This window comes from Phalacrocorax aristotelis, chromosome 10 (genome assembly GCF_949628215.1).
Source record: "Phalacrocorax aristotelis chromosome 10, bGulAri2.1, whole genome shotgun sequence".
In the NCBI taxonomy this organism is placed as follows: domain Eukaryota; kingdom Metazoa; phylum Chordata; class Aves; order Suliformes; family Phalacrocoracidae; genus Phalacrocorax; species Phalacrocorax aristotelis.
This window is the reverse complement of record NC_134285.1, coordinates 25,248,797-25,270,010: the sequence shown is the minus strand read 5'-3', so window position 1 is coordinate 25,270,010 and position 21,214 is coordinate 25,248,797. Positions and strand designations below refer to the sequence as shown.

The following is a 21,214-nucleotide window of genomic DNA, read 5'->3' as shown; positions in this document are numbered from 1 at the left end:
AGAGTGGTGCGTGCCGCCCTCGCCCGCCAGGGGGCGCCGCTCTGCCCGCGCCGCTCTGCGACGCCGCTCGCTGGTGTGGCCGGAAGCGGCGGCCCCGGGAACGGCCCCGGGAGCGGCGGCCGCGGCGCCGCCATGAAGCGGGACGTCCGCATCCTCCTGCTGGGGGAGGGTAAGGCGGGTGGCGGGGGTACGCCGGGGGCGGGCCCGTGGGGCGCCGGGGGGGCCCCGCCGGCGGGGGCGGCCGGGCTCGCCCGTGGCCCCCGCCCCCGGGCGGGGTGTGGGACTGTGGCGACGGGGCGGGAGATGTTCCCCCGTCCGCGACGGCCCTGGGCTCCCTGCCTCAGTTTCCTGGGTCGTTGCCAGCCCCGGGGGCTCCCGTTTCCCGTGGTTTTGCGGGCGGGGCCCTTCCCGTGAGCTTTTACCGCACCCTCTCCGCCCCAGCAGCCCCGGAGCTCCCCACCACTGAAGGGCTTCATACCTCTTTACCGGCTTCTGCCCAGAGGTTTCCCGCAGGACAAGGGCACCCACTTCCCCTTCGCCCGCGGGCCAGACCAAGGCCGGGCGCTGGCTCTGAGCGTCTCGCTCGGGCTCTGCTGGGCTGGTGCCAACGTCTTCCCTTTCTTTCCTAGCCCAGGTGGGGAAGACATCCCTGATCATGGCTCTAGTGGGCGAGGAGTTTCCTGAAGAGGTGAGCGTGAGGTGAGGGGGGGGACCCCGGCTCCCCTTGCTGGGTTGCCCCGCCACGCAATGGTGAGATGGCTCTTGTCCTGGGCTCTGTCCTAGCAGCACTGGCCCAAGGTGGGGGTGTCTGGGAGGTGTCTGGGTGCAGCTCCCTGGGGGCGGGTGACCACCACAGGTCTGGTTTGGATGTAGTTAAACCTGTGATGACCACACAGAACTGCAGTTGATAGGGTGTTTGTTCTCTCATCTCTGCTTTGGGGCCCCGTCTGCCCTGGGCAGGGTGTAGGTATCTCCCAGGGCCCTACTCCCTGCTGCTGTGGCCAGTTGGGGGTCTCTGCATCCACCAGCACAGCATGCCATGGGGCCTAGCCATGCCCTCTGTGGCACGACCCTTTGTTCCCCAGCTCTGGCCTTGCTCTGGCAGCACTTGGAAGCAGGTGAGCTGTGTTCCCTGCCCTTCTGTGCCTGTCTGGAGAAGGGCTTAGTGCTTTTAGCTGGACTGTCTGCAAGGAGCAGCATCCAGCCTGCCTGCGTGTGCCCCTTGAAGCCTCTGGCTCGGTGGCTCGCTGTTCCATTGCGGTTTGGATGGGGAAACAGGATCAGTCTGGCCATTGGATACCTTATCCCACTGCCCATGGGCAGATGGTTCTCTCTGTGACGATTGCTCTGGGAAGCGTCAGCTCCCGGGGCTCAGGGGAGGACCAGCACCACACACCTTCCCATGCTTTTGCAGCAAATCTCGGACAATCAGCTTAGCGCTTCTCCCAGCTGTCAAGAGGTCAGGCTGGAGAGCTGGGGGAGTGCTGAGGGCTTATCTCCAGAGCTGTAGCGGGGACAGCAACGCTGACTTGTCTGAAAGCTGGCTTCCCTGGCGGGACTGAGCACCGTCAGGAGCTGTGTCTTGAGGGATGGCTCAGTGTCAGGAGGCAGCCAGAAGTTTCACTGCAGGCACACTGGCTGTGCAAGGGCTGAACTGTAGCAAGCCAAGCCACAGCTGCAGCCTGGTGGGCCAAAAGCAATGCATGGTTTGGAACTCATCCCACCCTGTCAGGGAGGGTGCTGGGCAGCGGCCATGTGGGGATCTGAAGTCCCTTGTCACCCATCCTCTCAGCTGTGTTCGTCACAGCTGGCTGGAATGGAGTCGGCTGGCTTTGCAGGTGCCTCCTCGCGCGGAGGAGATCACGATCCCGGCTGATGTCACACCCGAGAAGGTCCCCACACACATAGTGGACTACTCAGGTAGGGCCCTGTCCCTCCTTGCTTCCTGCTGGCCTTGCTTCTGCCCTTCTCTGCCCAGCTGAGGGGAGCAGGAAGGGGTCCCCACTGTCAGGGCTGGTTGGTGACAGCTGTCTTCCCTGTCCAGAGTCGGAGCAGACAGAGGATGAGCTGCAGGAGGAGATTGCTAAGGTGAGCAGGGCTGGGTGGTGGTGTTGTGGGACAGGAGCCTGGGGTACCCGTTGCTCTGCAGCTGGCGAGTGACACATGGCCGCTTGCTCTCCCCATTAGGCACCTGGAGTTGCACAGGCTGTTGGTTATCTGTGGATTAATGCTATCAGTTTGTTTAGAGATGTGTTTAATCCTCTGTCTTGTAAGCTGTTTTATGTGGCTTGTCCTAGCTCTCCGGGGAGCCTCCAGAAGGAGAGCGGTGGGCGGCAGCTCACTGCCCACCAGGAGGTGGAGGCTGCTGAGCAGATCATGTGCTGTTAGCCTTGGGATGTTCCTCACAGACTCAGAAGAGGGGAGAAGCAGTTGCTGACCTTGGGCAAGACCCCCCCTGCTCCCTGCATTAGGTCCCTGTGACTGCGTGACGAAGCAGTGGCACAGAGGAATTGGTCTCGGAGCTGGAGGCCCCGGGAGCGCTGGGGAGGGAGGGACGAGGGCTCCCACATCCTTGAGAGCAGCCGTGAAGGAATAATCCGGCTGGCTGGCTGGCTGGCCCAGCTGCTCTTCTCTGGCCTGGGATTAGCCTCAGCTCTGCACAGAGAACTCTTGATTGCGGGCAATAAAACCATCTCTCCTCTGTGCATCTCACATGAGCAAACCTATTTAATCTCTTCACCTCAGTGGCTAACAGCCAAGGAGGTGGGCCAGTGGCCACAGGAGTCCTGCTCCCTCCACTCAGACAGCAAGAGTATACAGAGGCTTAAAACGGCTCCAGGAAATCCTGCCTAAATCCTTGTGTGTCCTTGGGATTAGCACTAAACTCTCTCCTGAAAGGGCCAGTGATCCCTCCTGTCCGATTCAAATAAAGCATTGGTGTCAGCACTGTCTGCACGGGGTTGGGGAGGGGAGGAGGGCAGCAGCCACCAGCGCAGTGTGGGGCACAGGCAGAGCTGTTGACAGGGGGACAGTGAGGTGTGGGAGCAGGGAAGTGGGGTGGCAGACATGGAGGTAGATGTGCTCATGGCAGCTCCCAAAGCAGAGGAGCCAGTCTTTGCCCTGAGCAGCCCATTGTAGAGCTCGTGCTGATAGCGGCTGAGTCGTTGCTGTCAGAAGGGCGTGCGTACGTGTGTTTGTGTACACACATGCGCTCAACTGCCACTGCCGGGTTTCAGTGCAAGCATGATGGCAGCGCTTGGGGCTGGAGCTGCCTGGCTGCAGGGCTGGCCTGCAACTATGGCAGGGATGTGCCTTGGGCTCAGGCTGCCTCCCCACTGCAGTGGGTGCGCCACAGGAACCCTCACTCACCGCCGCTGCTCTCTTGCAGGCAAACGTGGTCTGCGTGGTGTACGATGTCACCAAGGAGGCCACAATCGAGAAGGTAACAGGTCCCTCGCCAAAGCCCTGAGCAGCCCCGCTCCAGCAGCAGCACCAGAGGGGAAGGGGTTCCCAGCACTGGGTCCTTCCCAGCTGCCCTGGCTTTTTGGTGTGGGTGGGTACTGGTGCCCCTCAGCCCTCTGGGGATTTGGGGTTTGAGAACCCTGCAAGCAGAGGCAGGCTGAGCACAGCCCAGGCTTGCTCCCACCTTGGCTGTTGTCCTCATGTGTTGGGGGGCAATAGGCTTGTTGCATCCTCCTGCTGGCATCCAGTATCCCTGGGTCTGCTCTGCCTGCTGGTGCAGGGGAATGCCGGGGAGCAGATGGCTGCAGGGCCCTGCTGACTGCCACGGTGCCTGTGCTGGGAGCTGCCTCCCCCTCCCCAGGCTATGTTGACAGGCCTTTCCCTGTGCTCTTCTTTCAGATTCGCACAAAGTGGATCCCCATGGTGAATGGGGGAGTTGAAAAGGGCTCCAGGTACTGTCTGTGGTGTGGGCCATGGGTGCAGAATTGGGGGATTCTGGAGACTGTGGGGTCCCTACCACCTTTGCATCATTCAGAGGTTGCTCAGATCAAACCAGCTTTGTGGATTGTGGCTAGACCACTTGTGGCAGAAGGACATGGGGACTTTTCTCCCTCACAAATCTGAGCTGAGGCAGGGGGCCACAGGAGGAGGTTCCTCCCCTTCTTGATCTCTTCACAGCCAGGCAGGGAGAGGAGGCTGCCAATGGAGTATGGGAGCACAGAAGCCACAATCTGTGTGTGGATTGCTTACGCAGAAGGCTCCTAAACATATTGTTGCTGGGTGAAAGCGTAAGCAGGATGAGGCGGTCTGTTTCTCCAGATGGATGCTCCCAGCCGTGGGAGGCAGGAAAGCTGCTGTGGTCCTTGTGGAGGAGGGTGGGGAGGCTCCCCAGCTTGCTGCCTGGGAACATGCGTGGCTGGGGCAGGGCCAAGACCAAGAGAGGGGTGGCCTCACTCGTGCTGCCTGACACTGTCTTTCTTCCCCAGGATCCCCATTATTTTAGTGGGAAACAAGTCTGACCTGCAGGTGGGGAGCTCCATGGATGTCATCCTGCCCATCATGAACCAGTTCTCGGAGATTGAGACCTGCGTGGAGGTGAGGGAACTGGGGGCTGCTTGCAAAGCCTCCCTGAGGGGTAGGAGTGCTTGTCTGGCATGAGCCAGGGAGCTTTTGTGCTTGAGGAGATCTAATGTTTCTTTGCAGAAGTACCCCTATCTGGGGTTTGAGGGCCTGTGCTTTAGGCTTTCTGACCTTTGCCTTCCTCACAGGGAGCAGATTTCAGTGTCTGCCCACTCCAGCTCTCTAGCTATAACTGGTGTTGGTGCAGCCCCTGTTGCCTCTGGGGCTGTGGAATGGGCACAGCAAAGTCAGGGCATGAGCAGGCGGTTTCCCTTTTGTTTCTACCTAATGGTGGACAGACATTGCTTTGTGCTATGATGCACAACTTCTCTAGTGCAGAGAGCTCATATCATCCTCTTTCTGCCCCTTGTTACCAGCCTGTCGCCTGTCCCTGCTCACAGGGCTGTCTCTTCCTTTGAATCCCCAGTGCTCTGCCAAGAATCTCAAGAACATCTCCGAGCTCTTCTATTATGCCCAGAAAGCTGTGCTGCATCCCACTGCCCCACTCTATGACCCAGAGGAGAAGCAGGTAGGAAGCATTGCTCACAGCCCCTGGTGGAGTCTCCTTCCCATCACAGCGCTCTGGTCTGGTGCTGTGCTTTTGCCCCTGGGTAGGAGGGTGGAAAGTTTGGGCCAAGGCAGCCAGAAGGGAAAAGCGGTTCCCAGTGGGGGAGCCAACAGAGGGGGAAACAATCATCTCCCATGCTTAGCGTGGCCAGCTGAGTTTGTGCAGGCCAGAGAGATCTGCAAGGAGTGGGGACATGTTGTGGTAGAAGCCCTCATGCTCCAGACCATGTGGCAGCCATGATGGGAAGAGTCCAGCAGAAACCTTCCCTGTGGGCCATCCTGCGTCTGACTCCCACCTCCAAGGTGGATGTAGTACTGGCCTAGCTGGACCATGCTCCCAGCCGGTGCAGGAAGGAAACCACTCTGCGCACAGGGTTTCAGGAGGCAGGAGGAAGGGCCAGGCTGAAGATGGTGTCCTGTTTTGTCACCATGGTTGGTCCCTTGCAGCTGAAACCTGCATGTGCACGAGCCCTGACACGGATTTTCAACCTCTCGGACCAGGATAACAACCAGATCCTTAGTGATGATGAACTCAACTACTTCCAGGTAGGGCTGGCTGCAGAGCTGAGATACTCCCCAGTACCTTGTGGAAGGCCCTTGTGGAAGGCCCTTGTGGGGTCCCCTTTCCATGCAATACCAGGCAGGAAGGCTGCCCCTCTCCTGACATGGCCATCCTGTTTGCATTCAGTACTTCTGCTGTTGCACAGCTAAAGCACCGTAGGGTGCACCTCGGAACACATGGGGATCCACAGGTCTTCCATCTTCATGAAGCTTGGCTCGAGTCTGCTCTGCAGTGGGAAGAGCAGGAGGCTCTAGAGATGTTAAGAATCATATGTTATTGGGATGCTTTAGAACAGGGGTTTATTCAAAGTCTAAGGCAGTAATCCCTGAGTTGGGTGGATTTTCTCTCCTAGAAACACCGTATCCTTGCCGGGGAGGGGTGCTAGTTGCTAGTGAGACAGAGGCTTGTACTGTCTGTGTGCTTTGCTGACAATGACCTTCTTTCTCTTGGGAGATAGAAGTCCTGTTTTGGAAACCCACTGGCTCCCCAGGCGCTGGAGGATGTGAAGATGGTTGTGTGGAAGAACACCACAGATGGGGTGCAGGACAACGGCCTGACGTTGAACGGTAACAGCACAAGGGCTGCATGTCACTTCCCAGCAAGGGGTGGAGGGACCCATGTTGAGCACATTGTGAGTGGCCCAATCCTTGGGCTGAGCCTTCTGGCATGCTTTCCAAGCCTAGTTAGTCCCTCTTCTGAAAGCAAGCCTGAGCCTTCTGCGGCTACTAGAGATCTCTGTCCAAGCAACTTCTTTTCCCAGGAAAAGCATGGTCCTGAGGAGTGGATCCCTGAGGCTGAGTGCTCAGTTGGCCCCACTGTCTCTGAGCTGCCTGATCTCTCCTGCAGGCTTCCTCTTCCTCAACACACTCTTCATCCAGAGGGGCCGGCACGAGACTACCTGGACCATCCTTCGCCGCTTCGGGTATGATGACGAGCTGGAGCTGATGGATGACTATCTCTACCCACAGTGCGTATCCTGCCATGGAGTGGGGCGGGCAGGGTGTGACATCCCCAGGGTGTGCAACTCAGGCTCCCCAGCACTTTTGCTGGCTCCTTTCTGCACTCTGGGGTCTACCCCGTTCCACAGCTGAGGCTGAATCCGCACCCTTAGGTCATGGTCCTCACCTCCCCCTGTAGGCAGGGGCTGACACACAGGGTTGGTGACAAATACAGTGGTCCTTGGAATTGCTGACTGTGCTGCTGGCTCTGATGTAGGCCGGCAAGGAGTTGGGGAATGAAGGCCTGTCCCTGACTTCTCTTGACATCAGCAAGGGGTTTTTGAAGGGTATTCTGCCTCTGCCTGAGCTGAGGCAGAACGGCTCTGTCAGGAGCAGCGAGCTGTCATCGTAGCCCTCCCAGCTGATTCTGCAGCTGCTGTCTCTTCTCTGCTCCCTGCCACTCTGGAGGTGGTGATCTGGCAGTAATGAAAGGGTTTGGCTTGTGAGCTGCCCCATCCTCTCCTCAGACAGGCTGTGCAGGGAGACAACAGGGCCCATGCAGGTGGAAAGCCCTCCAAGGATAGTGCTGTGCCCTACTGAAGCCCTGGACATGAGGCAGAGTGAGGGCTACATCATCTCCCTGGCTGCTTGGGCGGTGCAGATGTGCTGAGGAGATGCCACTGTGCACCCTCAAGGGCTTCCTCACAAAACGGGGGCTGTGTCAAGGAATACCACTGGTCTTGAGCAGGGGGGCAGAGGGGAGCTGTGTGCTCCGGGTGAGATCTGGCTTGGCCGAAGACCCGCTCACACACTGCCCTTTTTTAAGGGCTTGAGTAGGCTCATTTATGTCTCTTCTGACAGGTTCCGCCTTCCACCTGGCTGTTCCACAGAGCTCAACCACTTAGGCTACCAGTTCCTGCAGCGGCTCTTTGAGAAGCACGACAAGGTGGGCAGCACGCAGTAGGGCTGCCTGGGGAGGGGATGCTGTCTCCTATGCCTGCACATTTGGGCGTAGCTGCTTTCCTGTCCACCCCGCTGTTCCTGGGAGCAGACATAGTGCCAGTGATGGGCTTTCCTCTGCCACAACACTCCGTTCACAGCTTCTTGCTGAGGATTTGAGTGCAGGAGGTGGTCACAGCGAGCTGTAGATAGTCTGGTGGCAGCAGCATGTCAAGGGCATGGGGTTGTGGTCACTACCCTTCATCAAAGGGCAGACAGTAAAGTTTGGGCCTTCAGGGGATGGGTCTGAGTTAACATCACACTGGCTGCAGCATGCAGGGTGGCAGGGAAAGTGGGCACAGCTGCTGGCCTGCATCCATGGACCAAGCACAAGCATCTGCACGGCTGCCAGCCCTGTGGAGGGGGTGCCAGGCCAGTGAGAGGGAGAGAAAGCAACTGATTTTTGCCATACTCTGCCTCTTTGGAGAGTGGGAGAAGGGGATGTATTGTATCTGCATGCACCGGCTCAGTCTAGTTATTCAGATGTTAATGTGCGTCTTGGGTATGGCAGATCTGTGACCACAGGGAACTGCAGCACAGAGTCAATGTGCATCCCTGTGTGCTCAGGCAGGTCCGCTGTGGCATGGCCATGTGGCACACCAGCCTGAAGGTGCTGCCTTGGCATGTGGTTAGCTCGTGGCCTCATGGCTGCACAGAGACCTTGGATCAGTTACTCTGCAGCGTGGAAGGCCAGACTGGACCGATGCAGGCGGCTGCAGGGTGGCTGGCCCCCCACAGAAGCTCAGGGCTGTGGCATGAGTGTGGACAGGTTCACCCTGGTAGCAGCGCTGGCACTGGTTCCAGCTGCAATCACAGAGCAGAGCTGGCCTGTCTCTTGTGCAGCAATGGGAGTCGCTGGGGCACAGGCTCTCTGCACACTCGCAGCTCTAGCCTTGCTTGCAGTTGATTTCTGCCATTGAAAGTATCCCTGTGTCATCCTGCAGCAGTGAGCAGGGTGGCTTGTGTGCCAGGGACCCTCTCTGGACCCTGACAATGCTTGGGGTGGCTGCAGAGAGCTGCTGGTGTGTGCAAGGGCTGTGTTCTACCTCAGCTGCTGACTTCCCTGTGTTTTGGCAGGACCAGGATGGAGCCCTCTCCCCCACAGAGCTGCAGAACTTTTTCAGTGTCTTCCCCTGCGTGCCCTGGGGCCCCGAGCTCTACAACACGGTATGCACCACTGATAAAGGCCTGCTTTCCCTGCATGGATTCCTCTGCCAGTGGACGTAAGCTCAGTTCCTCTCCCCTGCCTTTAGTCACATTGCTTAGCCCTTGCTGACCTTGCTGGCTTCCCGGTGCACTGTCTCTCCAGGCTCATGGCTTATCTGGATGTGCGGCACTGCCTAGAGTGCCTGGGCTACCTGGGCTACCCCATCCTCTCGGAGCAGGACTCCCAGACACAAGCCCTCACGGGTACGGCCATGCCCTCTCCTGCTGTCATGACTTAGGTCCCTCCTCTTGCTCACCGAGCCTTTCTCATGCCAGTGACCCGGGAGAAGAGGATTGACCTGGAGAAAGGCCAGACCCAGAGAAACGTCTTCCTCTGCAAGGTGCTGGGAGCCAGGGGCGCAGGCAAGTCCACCTTCCTGCAGGCCTTCCTCGGCAGGAGCCTCGCGGTGAGTGGCTGCTCCCCTCTCCAGCCATGCTGTGGCAGGGCATCCTGGTGGAGCAGGAGGCAGAGCCATAAGGCTGTTGAGTGGTCTGCCGCATGATGGCACCTCCCTGCCTGTGGCCAGGCCCCAGCGTCCCAGCAAAGGGCTTCATGCACTCCTCTGTGCCAGCAGTGCCAGTTGCTGTGGCTCTTGCATCCTTAATTTTACCTAAGGCAGCGGGCCCACTCCCTCTGCATGTCCCAAGGATCTGGAGGGGCTGTGCCTCTCCTGGGCAGGCATATCTCCCTGAGGTGATGCTGGCTTTTCCTGCTTGTTATGAATGGCCCTGCATCTCGTGGCAGGCTCCGGCTGGCCTTCGGGTGGCTGTTACACCACGGGGCTCAGGGCAGCGTGAAATGCTCCACCTTCCTCATGCACTGCCCTTGTTCCCTGCTGTCTGAGATGGTGTTTTCATCGGTGGCAGGCCCAGAGGGGGAACCCAGGAGAGCCATCCTCCTACGCGATCAACACGGTGCAGGTCAACGGGCAGGAAAAGTATCTTATAGTAAGTCAGGGAGAGGAGGGAATCGCCGCTGTGTCTGGCTCACAGCAGGGCTGGGCTGTGTCCCCACATATTGCTGCAGTGCCATCCTGGCACCCCTGGGCTGGGCTGTGGCTGTGGTCACGCTGGCATAGTCTGTGTGCTGGTGACAGCACACAGATCTCTTTGAGATGGTGCTATGCCGCATGTCCTTTCCCCTCCTGCTCCAGCTGTATGAGGTCAGCACCGACACGAAGTTTGTGAAGCCGTCGGACACAGCCTGTGATGTCGCCTGCTTCATTTATGACCTGAGCGACCCCAGATCCTTCAGCTACTGTGCCAGTATTTATAAGGTAGCTGGCAGGGCCCTGTGGGACTTCAGCTTTTACATGGCAGCCCCACATCTCCCAGGGGTTGGTCGCTTACCCTGCACTGGGACTTCTCTCTGTCTCTGTAGCAGCACTACATGGACAGCCAGATCCCATGTGTCTTCGTGGCCTCCAAGACAGACCTGCCAGAAACAAGTCAGCAGCCCGGGCTCTCCCCCACTGAGTTCTGCTACAAGCACTGCCTCGCGCCACCTTTCCTCTTCTCCTGCCACAGCCAGGGCCCACCCAGCACCACCATCTACACCAAGCTGGCCACTGCCGCCACCTTCCCGTTAGTATCCTTCCTGTGGAGGGCACTCTCAGCTGGGAGCAGAGCTTGGGGAGGGGGGCTGCATCTGAACCCTGCCTCCACTGCATTGCGTTTGGTTTGGTTTCTCTCTAGCTCTTGGGTCATCTGCTCATACAAGTAATTAAAACAAAAGGGCTGCTTCTTCCCCTGCTCGGAGAGGATGGAGGCTGTCTTCTGCCTTGTGTGTCTCTCCGGCAGATTTATTAGATAGATCCTGCCACAGGAGTTTTTATTTTTGAAGCCTAAGATAAAAAATGCTGAAGGGGAGTAGCCAGCCTAGTTTGCCAAGGCCCGCAGAGGGGAGGTGGCAGCTATTTTCTCCTCATGAGGTGGATCAGACTGAAAAAGAGGTCAGTGGAGCGAGACCTCTGTTCACACAGCCTTCCTTTGGGAAGGAACTGCACGTGAAAGGGGATGGGTAAAAGGGTAGGGTGGCAGCCAGGCCGGTCACGGGCAGCAATGGGACATCTGATAAGGAGAACGTGTCTGCGTGTGGCATCGCACTGCTTGAGGGGCAGAGAGGGCTGAAAGCTGGGGGTCGGCACAATGCCGACCAGGGAGAACATGTAGGTGCTTTGGAAGACAGGATGTGATTACTAGTGAGTGGTTTTCCCCCTAGCTTCTTTTCAATAAACAACTTTATTTTTAGAGCTGACACTTTTTTTTTCCCTCTGCAGTATTAAAATTTAAATATTCTTAATATATCTTAGGGTATGTGGTATAAATAAATAACAGCGTAATGGAGGTCCAGGGATTGGCTGTTCTCCCCTGATTTAGTGGAGAATGAATAATGGATATGTCTTTCCTCCTCGGAGAGGAGCATGTTGATGCAGGACAGCATGTGTTCAGGAAGGGAACATGTACGCTTGGGCAGGACTGGGCCCCTTCCCTTCCTGCCCTTAGGTCAGTGCCACTGGCTGTGCCAGCATCTCCACCTGCATCTGCTTCTGGGTCTCGGTGCACTTGGGGTTGTAAAAGCAGCTTGACCTAGAAAGGAGCATACGTACCTCCTTGCTCATACTAATTATTTAGGTGTTGGTGTGCTATTTCCAGACCATGGGAGGGTAAAGTCACATCCGTCCCACCAGCAGGACGGGGAGCCATCATTTGGCTTGGTGATGATGCTGGGCAGCGGGTGCTCTGGCTCATGTGGCCGGGGAACCTCTCACTGCTCTCTGCCTTCAACTGAGCTCTATCCCCCAGCCTGGAGCCATGCCATGGTCACTGTCCATCCCCTGAGGGACAGCCCAACCTCCCTGCTTGGGCGGGAAGCACTCCGGGCTGCTGGGGAGCTTGGCAGTTGTGCAGCAGTCTGTGTACCTTGCTCATGGGCCTCTTCTCTCTTTCCTTGCAGCCACTTGAACGCTGTGGAGCTGGGAGCTGCGTCCTTCTGGCTCCGGGTGGCTGTGGGGGCCACGGTGACTGCTCTGGTAGGGTTCACGCTGTACCGTGTGCTAGCCAAGAACAAATGAGAGTTGCTCTCTACCCCGTCCCCACCATGACACCAGCCTCTCCCTCCTGAATGACACCCTGGTGAAGGGCTCTGCCTCAAGGTGGTCCCTGGTGGGAAATATTCCTTTCCCCCCAGCCTCAATTTCAGGACCAGTGAAACCGGACTTCCAAGCACCAGCAGGATAGATCACCTGGCACCGGCCAGCCTAACCCTTCCGGCCTGTGCCACCTCCTCGCCCACATGGCTCCTGCCCAGCCATGGCAGCAGCGGCCAGGCAGCTCTGCCTCACCAGCAGCTGGAGGATTACCCCCATCTTTTATTCTGTTAATGTTTTTTTAACGTTTGTTTTTAAGCTAACGTGAGTGTTTCAGTATGTGTTGGGCCAGGCACATGCCTTCCCCAGAGGGCTGTGCTGGTGCCCTCAATTCTGGGGGGCAACACTCCTGGAACCCCTGGGGCTTCCAGCAGCAGCAGAGCTGTCCAATGGGCTCATGGCTTCGCCCCCCAGGCACACCTCCATCCCCAGGGCCTGTTTCCCTCTGCCAGCACTGGAAAGGCAGCCATGGAGGGCCAGGCACTTAAACCCCCCTAAGCCCCTGTGTTCTGGGGCCACTCCTGGCCCTGGCTGAGATGCTGCGGCTACAGCCCCTAGACCTGGGCTGCAAGGGGAGGGAGTGATACCCAGGACTTGTCCCAGGCCCTTTCTCTCCTGTTTCTGTGCAAAAATACTAGGTCCTGCAGCGTGCCAGGCTTTCAGCCCATCTCCCCTCCTCCCCTGCATGGCCCATCCCTACCGACCCCTGCCCTGGCCACCAGTATAGTATTCGCAGGAGCCCTGGTAAGCTGGGGAGGGTTGTAAGGTGCCCACTGCATTCCTGAGGGTAGGCCACAGTCCTTCCCTGGCAGTGCCATCGCTGAGCTGGTGCCATGCCATATACTGGCATACAACCCTTGTCCTGCTGTCCCCTCCGCGGGGCTCTGGCTGCACTGAGGCTGTCCCAGAGTGCGAGGCTGGCTCTGGGTGTTGCATCTCCTGGTACAACTGGAAGCTCTTTCCTCCCCTGTCCCCTGCCTGCACCTGAGCCAGCCTTAGCTGCTGGGCAGCTGCCGTGACTTCAGCCCAGCTCAGATCCAGGGCCATAGTCCCACAGTGCCCCTGCCTCCGAGTCCCAAAGAGCGAGGCCAACCTGTGCTGGCCTCCAGGCTCAGCTCACACCCAGCCCTGGGCTCCCATCCTGCCAGGGGGGAGCCCAGGTCAGCTCCTGGCTCAGTGACACTAGCTCTTAGGCTTTTCAAGCACACTCAGGGTAGGTTTCTTTCCAGGCAGCTGGTGGGGCAGCACCAAGGTACAGCTGGAGCTGCTTTTCTGTATGTTGTCTGTTTAAACTTATTATTGTGTCCTGGAGCCAGTGAGGGGGTTGAGAAGTCACTGGGTGGCAGCCAGCATTTCTTACTGGGGCAGTCATAGGGTGGTGCCCCCATTCTGCCTGTGCCCGGTCCCCAGCGCTGGCTGAACAGGGGGTCCATGCCAGGGATGCTCTGCCCGTCAGGCACCAGCTGCCATCATGCTCGCTGCTGGCCCATGGTTTATGGCACTGCGAGGGCCACCTCCCTGGTGCTTCCTTATCCCCTCACCATGCCCGAGCCCACCGCACTTGGCTCTGCTAGCCAGGTCCTCGTCTGGTGGTCTGACCCTGCTCCTGGCACCGGTCCAGGTCTGGCAAAGCCATACCGTTTTAGGAGGTTTGTTCTCTACATGAAAATAAATTTTTACACACCTTCCGCTTGCACATTGTGTCCTGCGTCTCCTGGGGAGCAGGACTCCTTGCCCCTGCTGGGGCTGCACGAAGTCCGGGGCTGTGGTGTAAGTGAGGAGACCCCAAGGGCCTGGGCCAGTTTGGGGACAGTTACAGGGATTTAGGGCAAAAGCTAAAGCCCAGTCCTGTGGGACAAGGCTCGGGGCTGGCCTGGGGCTCATTGGTGCTTGGGGATGTGGATGCCTCTGCAACAAGTGCCAGCAAGTGGGGAGAGACAGGGAGGGAGGTGGTGGGTCCCCATGTCACTGGTAGGAGCTCGTGGGCAGGGGGAAACAGGAGACTTGGCTGTTCCTGTGCCCCTGGGAGTCGTGGCTCTGCGTGCCTGTCCCCACTGGGGTTAGGGGCTCCTTGCTTCCCTGCAGCCACCTTCCCCGCAAGCGCCTGCAGCTCCCGGGGCCATGCCGCCTCCCTTGCCTTCTCCCTTTTCCCTGCAGCAGCTTCTCCCACGGCTATTTCTGTCTCTGCAGGCTCAGCCGCGGGCACTGGGCACCAGGAACACAGGCGCAGCTGAGGAAAAGGCTTTTCCTAGCATCTCTCCAGGGCCTCTGCTCTGAGCCTTGATGAGACCAGACTGCTCCTCTGTGGGCAAGGGGGTCCCTCTGGGCTGCCGAGGTGGGAGAGGAGACCCTTCCCTCCACGGCAGACTGGGGAGCCTGGGGAGGGACGGGGAAGGAGCACAGCCAGTGCCACAGTGCAGGGTGAAGGAGGCGATGCCAAGGTGAGTGGGATGCACAGTGCTCCCTCGTGAGTCCAAAACAGGCTGGGCCCGGCAGAAGCAGCAGGCTCACGTGCCACGGTGCATATTAGTAGTGCCAGTTTGCTGGAGCTGCATGCACTGTGCCGGGCAGGGGATGCCCGTGGCAGGGCTGCGGGAGCTCACCCATGACCACATGCAGTCCCTGAGGAAGGAGCCCAGGCATTGCCTTGCTGCCTGGCATCTCTGCCTGCCCTGTGCCAGCCCGCAGCGCCATGGCGTCTTCCATATGGTACCTGCTGCCTCCCAGCCCCCCCATGCCACGGCAGGGCTGTGAAGACCAGAGGTCCCCTTGCACTGACAGTGGGTCTGAGCTGCAGCCCAGGGGAGTGGGGACGATGCCGGGACTGGGTGGTGGGGACGCGCCACCCCACAGGACAGAGCACAGAGGGGTCTGGGGGCTGCAGGGCTGGTCTGGGTGCTGCTGTGCACATCACGTAAAGGGTGAAAGTTCAAGGGTATCCAGTGCCAGGCTGCCCCCCGTGCTCTGTGCTGGGGCAGGTGCCAGTGCTGGAGGCACTGCGTGCCCCATGCCAGGTGGAGGGAGCACCCATGGGGGACGCACATGGACCTCGGCTGGCCTGTGGGTGCCAGTGTCAGGATGGAGGCAAAAATTTGCAGATGCCTGTGCGATATTGTGCAGGTGCTGGCACGCTGGACCCGTACTGGGATGCAGGTGTCATAGTGGGATGTGTGTGCTATGCCAGAATGCAGGTGATGTACCAGGATGCAGATTCCTGTACCAGTATGCAGGTACCGTACTGGGATGTGGGTACCATACCAGGATGTGGTACCAGTCCTGGGATGCAGATGCTGTACTGGGATGCAGGTACCTGTACTGGAATACACATACCCATACTGGAATGTGGGTTCCAGTACTGGGATGCAGGTACTGGTACTGGGAAGCAGCTACTGTACCATGATGCAGGTACTGGTAATGGGATGTAGGTACCAGTACCAGGATGAAGGCACCAGTACTGGGATGCAGGTACTCTACTGGGATGTGGGTACCACACTGGGATGTAGGTATCAGTACTGGGATGTAGGTACTGTACTGGGATGCGGGTCCCAGTACAGGAGGCAGGTACCAGTACCAGCCTACCTGTACCACCCTGCCGGTGCTCGGGGCCAGTTCCCTCCCGGGGCCGAGTCCCGGGACCAGGGCTGCCGGCGGGGTGGGTCCCGGTTCCCCGCGCGCCGGCGGGGGCGGCGCGGGGGGTTGGAGCTGCGCCGCGCCGCGCGCTGCGGCGGGGGCGGCTCCGCTCGGCTCCGCGCCCGCCCCCGCCGCCCCGCTGCCATCGGCGGCTCCCGGCGCCGCCGCTCGCCGCTCGCTCCCGGGCCCGCCGCAACGCGGGGCTGGCGGGGAGAGCCGACCCCCCCGCCGCCCCCGCCGCCCGCGCCGCTCCCCTGCCCGGCTCGCCGGCCCCGGGCGCGGGGGAGCGGCGGAGCCCGCCGCCCGCCGGGTGCATGGACAGGAGCTCCCTGCTCCAGCTCATCCAAGAGCAGGTGAGAGCCGGGGGGGCCCCGCCGGGCACTAGGCACCGCTATCGGGGCGGGGGAGACACGGACGGAGGGGGACGGGCACCGGGCTCCGCTCCGAGGGGGGGCCGCCGTGCACCGGGCATCGCTACCGGGGGAGGGATGCTTGCATGCACCGGGCAGGGCTGCCGCGCAGCGGGCAGCGCTGCCCGGTGCCTGCCAGACCCGCTGGCAGCGCTGCCCGCCCAGGGCGGGTACCGCACTCGCCGGCCCTCGCTCAGCTTCCCCCAGTGCCCCCCATCACTGCCCCGGGGGACCCCGGCCCATTTTTGGCGGCTGAGACCGCGTAACTCAGCTCACTTGTGGCCTCGTCCTCGCCGCGGTGCTCCCCGCTTCGCCTGCCCCGGGCTGGATTCTGCCGGGTGCACCCTCAAGGGCGAGGGGTGCTGGGCAGCCGAGCCCCAACACCTGCGGTGGTGCCGAGTCCCAGCTCTGGGTGTGGGATGGGGCCCCGGGGCTGCCGTGGGGCTCAGCCACCCCGGTGAGGTTCGTCTTCACAGGGGGCTGCATCCAGCCCCGTGACCTGATTGCAGGATCAGGCCGTGGAGCATTAACGCTGCGTAGCGGTGGGCTCCGCTCCGCTGGCAGGATCAGGCCCCGACGTGTTAGCACCCGCTGCATCCCGTCCCCGTCCCTGCCCGGTGCTCGGCCCCGAGCAGCTCGGCCATCTCATCCCTCCGTCCCCACCCAGCCCAGGCCGAGACAGCAGCTTTCCCCTGGGGGTGGGGAGGGAATTTATTGGGGGTCAGGATTATTAACGGTCCCCCCTCGCCCCCGGCTGGCTCCATGACCTTGGCCAAGTCCCCCCACCTCCCTGTCCTGGGAGCCGTGGTGCTGTCCCCCATGTCACCCCTCCATTGGGTGCTGGGGCTGTGTGCACCTCCAAGCCCTTTGGGGATGAGCAGCATCTTCCCCAGGTGAGAGCAGGACCTGGGGGAGCCTGGCAGGGCTGAGGGGCTGGGTGGGCTGAGGATTGGGCCCCCCGGGGGGCTGCAGTGGGTCAGAGGGGCTGGGGTGGGGGAAGATGCACCCCCAGAGTGTAGAGGGGCTTCTGGCCACTGTCAGGGCTCCCTGGGGGCCGGTGAGCTCAGTGTACACTGGTGCATGGGTCAGGTCCCGTGTGGCACACGCACGTGGCACCTGTGGGGCAGTGTGTGTGGCTTGTGGGGTGCAGGGCATGGGTGGTGCTGGGGTGCTCTTAAGCCCCAATGGCTGGGGCTACTCCCATTGGCTGGCAGCTGCTGCGAGGCTGTAAGCACTGCCTGCACTCCGCATCCTGCACCCCGCATCCTGTACCCTGCACCCCGCATCCTGCACCCTACTCCACAGCCCATATCCCACACCCTGCACCCACACTGCCTCGGGCAGGGACTCTAGGCAGCTGGACCCCACCTTGGGAACGCGGCTTTGGCTGTTCCTGGACAGGGTGCACACCGGGGTGGGCGTGTGACCCCATGCTCCCAGCACTCCCTCTCCTGCCTGTCCCATGAGGACGAGTTTCCTCTTCCACATTTCATTCCCTGGCAAAGAAAGGAAAAAATCCAACACTATTCACAGGGTAAATCTGTGGGGCGCAAAGTCCCAGCCGCCCTCGGCAGGGCTCGAGCTGTGCCCTAGCCATTGGTGCCCTCTCCCTGTCTCCATTGTCCTCGTGCCACCCCAAGTTCCTCATCTCCATGAGCAGGACCGTGTGGGGTACCCCATGGTGTGGAGTGCCCGGAGGGCTCAGGGTGCCTGGCCAGTGCCAGGAGCCCTGGCACAGGGTGTCCAGCGTGGTGGAGCCCAGCATCCAGCAGTGAGGGCACGTGAGAGGAGGAGGAGACCAGTGCCAGGGCTACGCGTATGTTTAGCTTCGTGGCTGCCTGGCTGGCAGGCTGCCGGCGGCGAGAAATAACTGAGTGGGAGTGTGTTGGCTGTGCCGTGGGGAGACAGGACGCCAGCAAGGCATGGGGCACCCACCTGGCACGGAGCACCTACATGATGCAGGATACAGGCTGGGTGCGGGTTGTAGCCTCCCTCACAGAGGCAGGAGCCAGTGTCATGGAGTGGCACATGATGCCGCCAGGCTTGAGGCCAGGGTGAGGGGTCTCCCCCACAGATCAGGGAGCCTCAGCCCTGTCATCCTGGTAATGCCCCATGCTGTGTCCCCCAGCTTGACCCCGAAAACACTGGCTTCATCGGGGTGGAGACGTTCGCCAGCCTCGTGCACAGTCATGAGCTGCCCCTGGATCCTGCCAAGCTGGACATGCTGGTGGCCCTGGCACAGGGCAATGACGAGGGGCAGGTCTGCTATCAGGAGCTGGTAGACCTGGTCAGTGCTGGGGGGCCACGGGGATGGGTTTGAGTGGCTGGGTGCCAGCCCAGGGTGGGCATTGGGCACCTCCCTGTGCCCTTGGGGAGGGGGGCAGACATCGGCGGTTCCCAGGAGCCCCTCTGGCATGGGTTGATGGCATGACCTTGGGGTGGCTTGTCAGGCTGGTCCCACCGGGGTGACGGTGATGGGCAAGGGGTGGCCACAAGCCCACTGGCCCAAGCTGCCCCTGTGGCCCCCACGGGCATGGCCTCTCTCCGCAGATCAGCAGCAAGCGCTCGAGCAGCTTCAAGCGCGCCATTGCCAACGGGCAGCGAGCCCTGCCCCGCGATGTGCTGCTGGACGAGACTGGCCTGGGCTTCTACAAGCGCTTCGTCCGCTATGTGGCCTACGAGATCCTGCCCTGCGAGATGGACCGGCGCTGGTACTTCTACCAGCACCGCACGTGTCCGCCCCCTGTCTTCATGGCAGCCGTCACCCTCACCCAGGTATGGGGCTGGCACCTGAGCTTGGCTGAGGTGTCCCAGTGCCCATGGGGACCTGGGGTGGAGGGGAGAGGTGACACTGGTTGTGATGTCCCCTTGCCCATATGGGGCCCTGGACCCAGGGCTGGGTGGACATGTCATCCTGGTGGTGATGTCCTGGTGCCCATATATGGTCTCAGACTCAGGGTGGAGGGGAAGGTTGACCCTAGTTTTGATGTCCCAGTCCCCATACAGACTGAGAAGCAGGGTGGAGGCCATGGGTGATCCTGGTTGTGCTGTCCTGGTGGCTGGCAGGGGCTCAGACCCAGGGCAGAGGGGACAGGTGACTCTGGTTGTGATGTCCTGATGCCGATATGAGGTCTCAGACCCAGGGCGGAGGCCACAGATGATCCTGTTTGTGATGTCCTGGTAAACATGGAGGGGGGGGCTCAGCCCCGGGGCAGAGGTGCCAGGTGCCCCACATCCCAGCATCCTGCCCAAGGCCAGAGGGACGGGTGGGGGTCTCAGTGGTACTGGGGCTGACGGCCATGGGGTTTGGTGCAGATCATCGTGTTCCTCTGCTACGGGGCCCGCCTGAACAAGTGGGTGCTGCAGACCTACCACCCCGAGTACATGAAGAGCCCCCTGGTCTACCACCCTGGGCACCGGGCACGTGCCTGGCGCTTCCTCACCTACATGTTCATGCACGTGGGGTAGGTCCATGCTGGGGGGGGGGCACCTGGGTCTGCATGGGCTGAGCCACCGCGTGTCCCCTCCTGTGCCCGGGCAGGCTGGAGCAGCTGGGGTTCAACGCCCTCCTGCAGCTGATGATCGGGGTGCCCCTGGAGATGGTGCACGGCATCCTGCGCATCAGCTTCCTCTACCTGGCTGGCGTCCTGGCAGGTGGGTGCATGCCTGGGGGGTGCTGCTTTATCGGTCCCCTGCCTGGCTGGGGCTGCAGTCCCCATCACCAGCCCCGGGGAGGGTGCAGGGAGATTCACCCCAAGTTTGCTGGGGATGCAGGGCTTCACTCACCACTTGCTTGGTACCACCCCACACTGGCACAGGCGCTGCCAGCATCACTCGCCCCAGGGAGGGCTGGGGGGCAATGCAGCCCATAGTTAATTAATGTGGACTGTAATTAATTAATGCAATGGGGTGTGAGACCCCATGCTGAACCATGCCCATGCCCGCAGGCTCCCTCACCGTCTCCATCACGGACATGCGGGCCCCCCTGGTCGGGGGCTCAGGGGGGGTCTATGCGCTCTGCTCAGCCCACCTTGCCAACGTTGTCATGGTCAGTGCTGCCGGCGTTGGGGGTGGGGGGGCATTGGGGGTGTGGGAGGGTGGGTAGCATGGCGTGACACCAGGGCGGGGTGGAGTTGGGGGGTGCCATTGTAGGGGGGGCAGAATGGTGTGGTATTGGGTGGGGTGATACTGGGGAGGTGGCACTGGGGGGGTGGGGGGGTGCCACTGGGTGGTGTTGGAGAGTGTAGGCAGCATGGTGTGACATTGGGGGCAGTTGCCAGGGGGTGGCTTCAGGGGTGAATGCCGTTGGGTGGAGTTTTAGGGTGGGCAGCATGGTGTGACACGGTGGGGGATGCTGGGGGGGGCACTATGGGGTGGGCACCATTGCAGGGGGGACCACCTTGGGTGGCATCACCCATGGGGTGGGTGCCAGTGGGGATGAGTGGGGACCTGGAGGGGGCTCTATGGGGACAGGGCATAGCTCTGCTTGGTACACGGGAGTCCCAGTACTGGAGCATCACCAGTGTCAGCCCATGGTCCACCTGTCTGTCCGTCCGCCCGCAGAACTGGGCCGGGATGCGCTGCCCCTACAAGCTGCTGCGGATGGTGCTGGCGCTGGTGTGCAGTGAGTACCCAGCTGTGCCTGACCCCTGCTGGGGGTCCCTATGGGAGAGGGGCAGGGACGGGGGTGCTGAGCACCTCCTGATGCTTTCTTACAGTGAGCTCAGAGGTGGGTCGTGCCGTCTGGCTCCGTTTTTTCCCCACCGCTGCCGGCCTCGGCCCCCAGCCCAGCTTCATGGCCCATCTGGCAGGGGCCATTGTGGGCATCAGCATGGGGCTGACCATCCTGCGCAGCTACGAGGAGAGCCTGCAGGACCAGTGCGGCTGGTGGGTCCTGCTCCTCTCCTATGGCACCTTCCTCCTCTTCGCGGTCTTCTGGAACATTTTCGCCTACGACCTGCTGGGGGCACAGATCCCTCCCCCCCCCTAACACCCCCCCACCCCAACCCCAGCCCTTTTTTGGTTGGCCAAGCCCGGTGGAGGGGGGGGGTGTCCCGCGCGTGACATGGGGACAGGCCACCCCCCCGCCCGCCTGCCCCCTCGGTGCTAGCAAGCGCGCCGCCCCCCCCACCCAGGGCTGCGTTCCCCCTCCACCCCAAATGCACCCTGGCA

At 60.9% G+C, this 21,214-nt stretch overlaps 2 protein-coding genes across 4 annotated transcripts; both read left to right on the top strand.

Moving 5' to 3' along the window:
* The first annotated feature begins 60 nt into the window (after positions 1 to 60).
* RHOT2 (ras homolog family member T2) lies at positions 61 to 13,698 on the top strand. 3 transcript variants are annotated; one of them, XM_075105970.1, is made up of 19 exons: positions 61 to 169; positions 630 to 688; positions 1,839 to 1,920; positions 2,045 to 2,088; positions 3,389 to 3,442; positions 3,862 to 3,914; positions 4,449 to 4,557; positions 5,009 to 5,110; positions 5,596 to 5,694; positions 6,168 to 6,276; positions 6,557 to 6,632; positions 7,510 to 7,594; positions 8,725 to 8,870; positions 8,957 to 9,057; positions 9,130 to 9,260; positions 9,721 to 9,801; positions 10,008 to 10,130; positions 10,235 to 10,437; positions 11,810 to 13,698. In XM_075105970.1, the coding sequence occupies exons 1-19, from the start codon at positions 133 to 135 to the stop codon at positions 11,925 to 11,927; spliced, it is 1,812 nt and encodes a 603-aa protein (XP_074962071.1). In that variant the 5' UTR covers positions 61 to 132; the 3' UTR covers positions 11,928 to 13,698. The 3 variants fall into 3 exon arrangements, with proteins under 3 accessions (XP_074962071.1, XP_074962069.1, XP_074962068.1); XM_075105968.1 differs by having other exon boundaries at positions 6,557 to 6,677; positions 10,238 to 10,437; XM_075105967.1 differs by having other exon boundaries at positions 6,557 to 6,677.
* A 2,132-nt stretch (positions 13,699 to 15,830) lies between these two features.
* Positions 15,831 to 21,169, top strand: RHBDL1 (rhomboid like 1). The gene is made up of 8 exons (XM_075106228.1): positions 15,831 to 15,985; positions 18,171 to 18,329; positions 18,593 to 18,817; positions 19,358 to 19,506; positions 19,584 to 19,696; positions 19,990 to 20,090; positions 20,606 to 20,666; positions 20,761 to 21,169. The coding sequence occupies exons 1-8, from the start codon at positions 15,947 to 15,949 to the stop codon at positions 21,030 to 21,032; spliced, it is 1,119 nt and encodes a 372-aa protein (XP_074962329.1). The 5' UTR covers positions 15,831 to 15,946; the 3' UTR covers positions 21,033 to 21,169.
* Positions 21,170 to 21,214: the final 45 nt, after the last annotated feature.

Bases quoted from the DNA above. Each gene is read 5' to 3' on its own strand.
- RHOT2 (XM_075105967.1), top strand. From the start codon at position 133: ATGAAGCGGGACGTCCGCATCCTCCTGCTGGGGGAGG. The intron at 170-629 runs GTAAGGCGGGTG...TTTCTTTCCTAG, and splicing joins CATCCTCCTGCTGGGGGAGG to CCCAGGTGGGGAAGACATCC. The intron at 1,921-2,044 runs GTAGGGCCCTGT...TTCCCTGTCCAG, and splicing joins ACACATAGTGGACTACTCAG to AGTCGGAGCAGACAGAGGAT.
- RHBDL1 (XM_075106228.1), top strand. From the start codon at position 15,947: ATGGACAGGAGCTCCCTGCTCCAGCTCATCCAAGAGCAG. The intron at 19,507-19,583 runs GTAGGTCCATGC...GTGCCCGGGCAG, and splicing joins TACATGTTCATGCACGTGGG to GCTGGAGCAGCTGGGGTTCA. The intron at 20,091-20,605 runs GTCAGTGCTGCC...GTCCGCCCGCAG, and splicing joins ACCTTGCCAACGTTGTCATG to AACTGGGCCGGGATGCGCTG.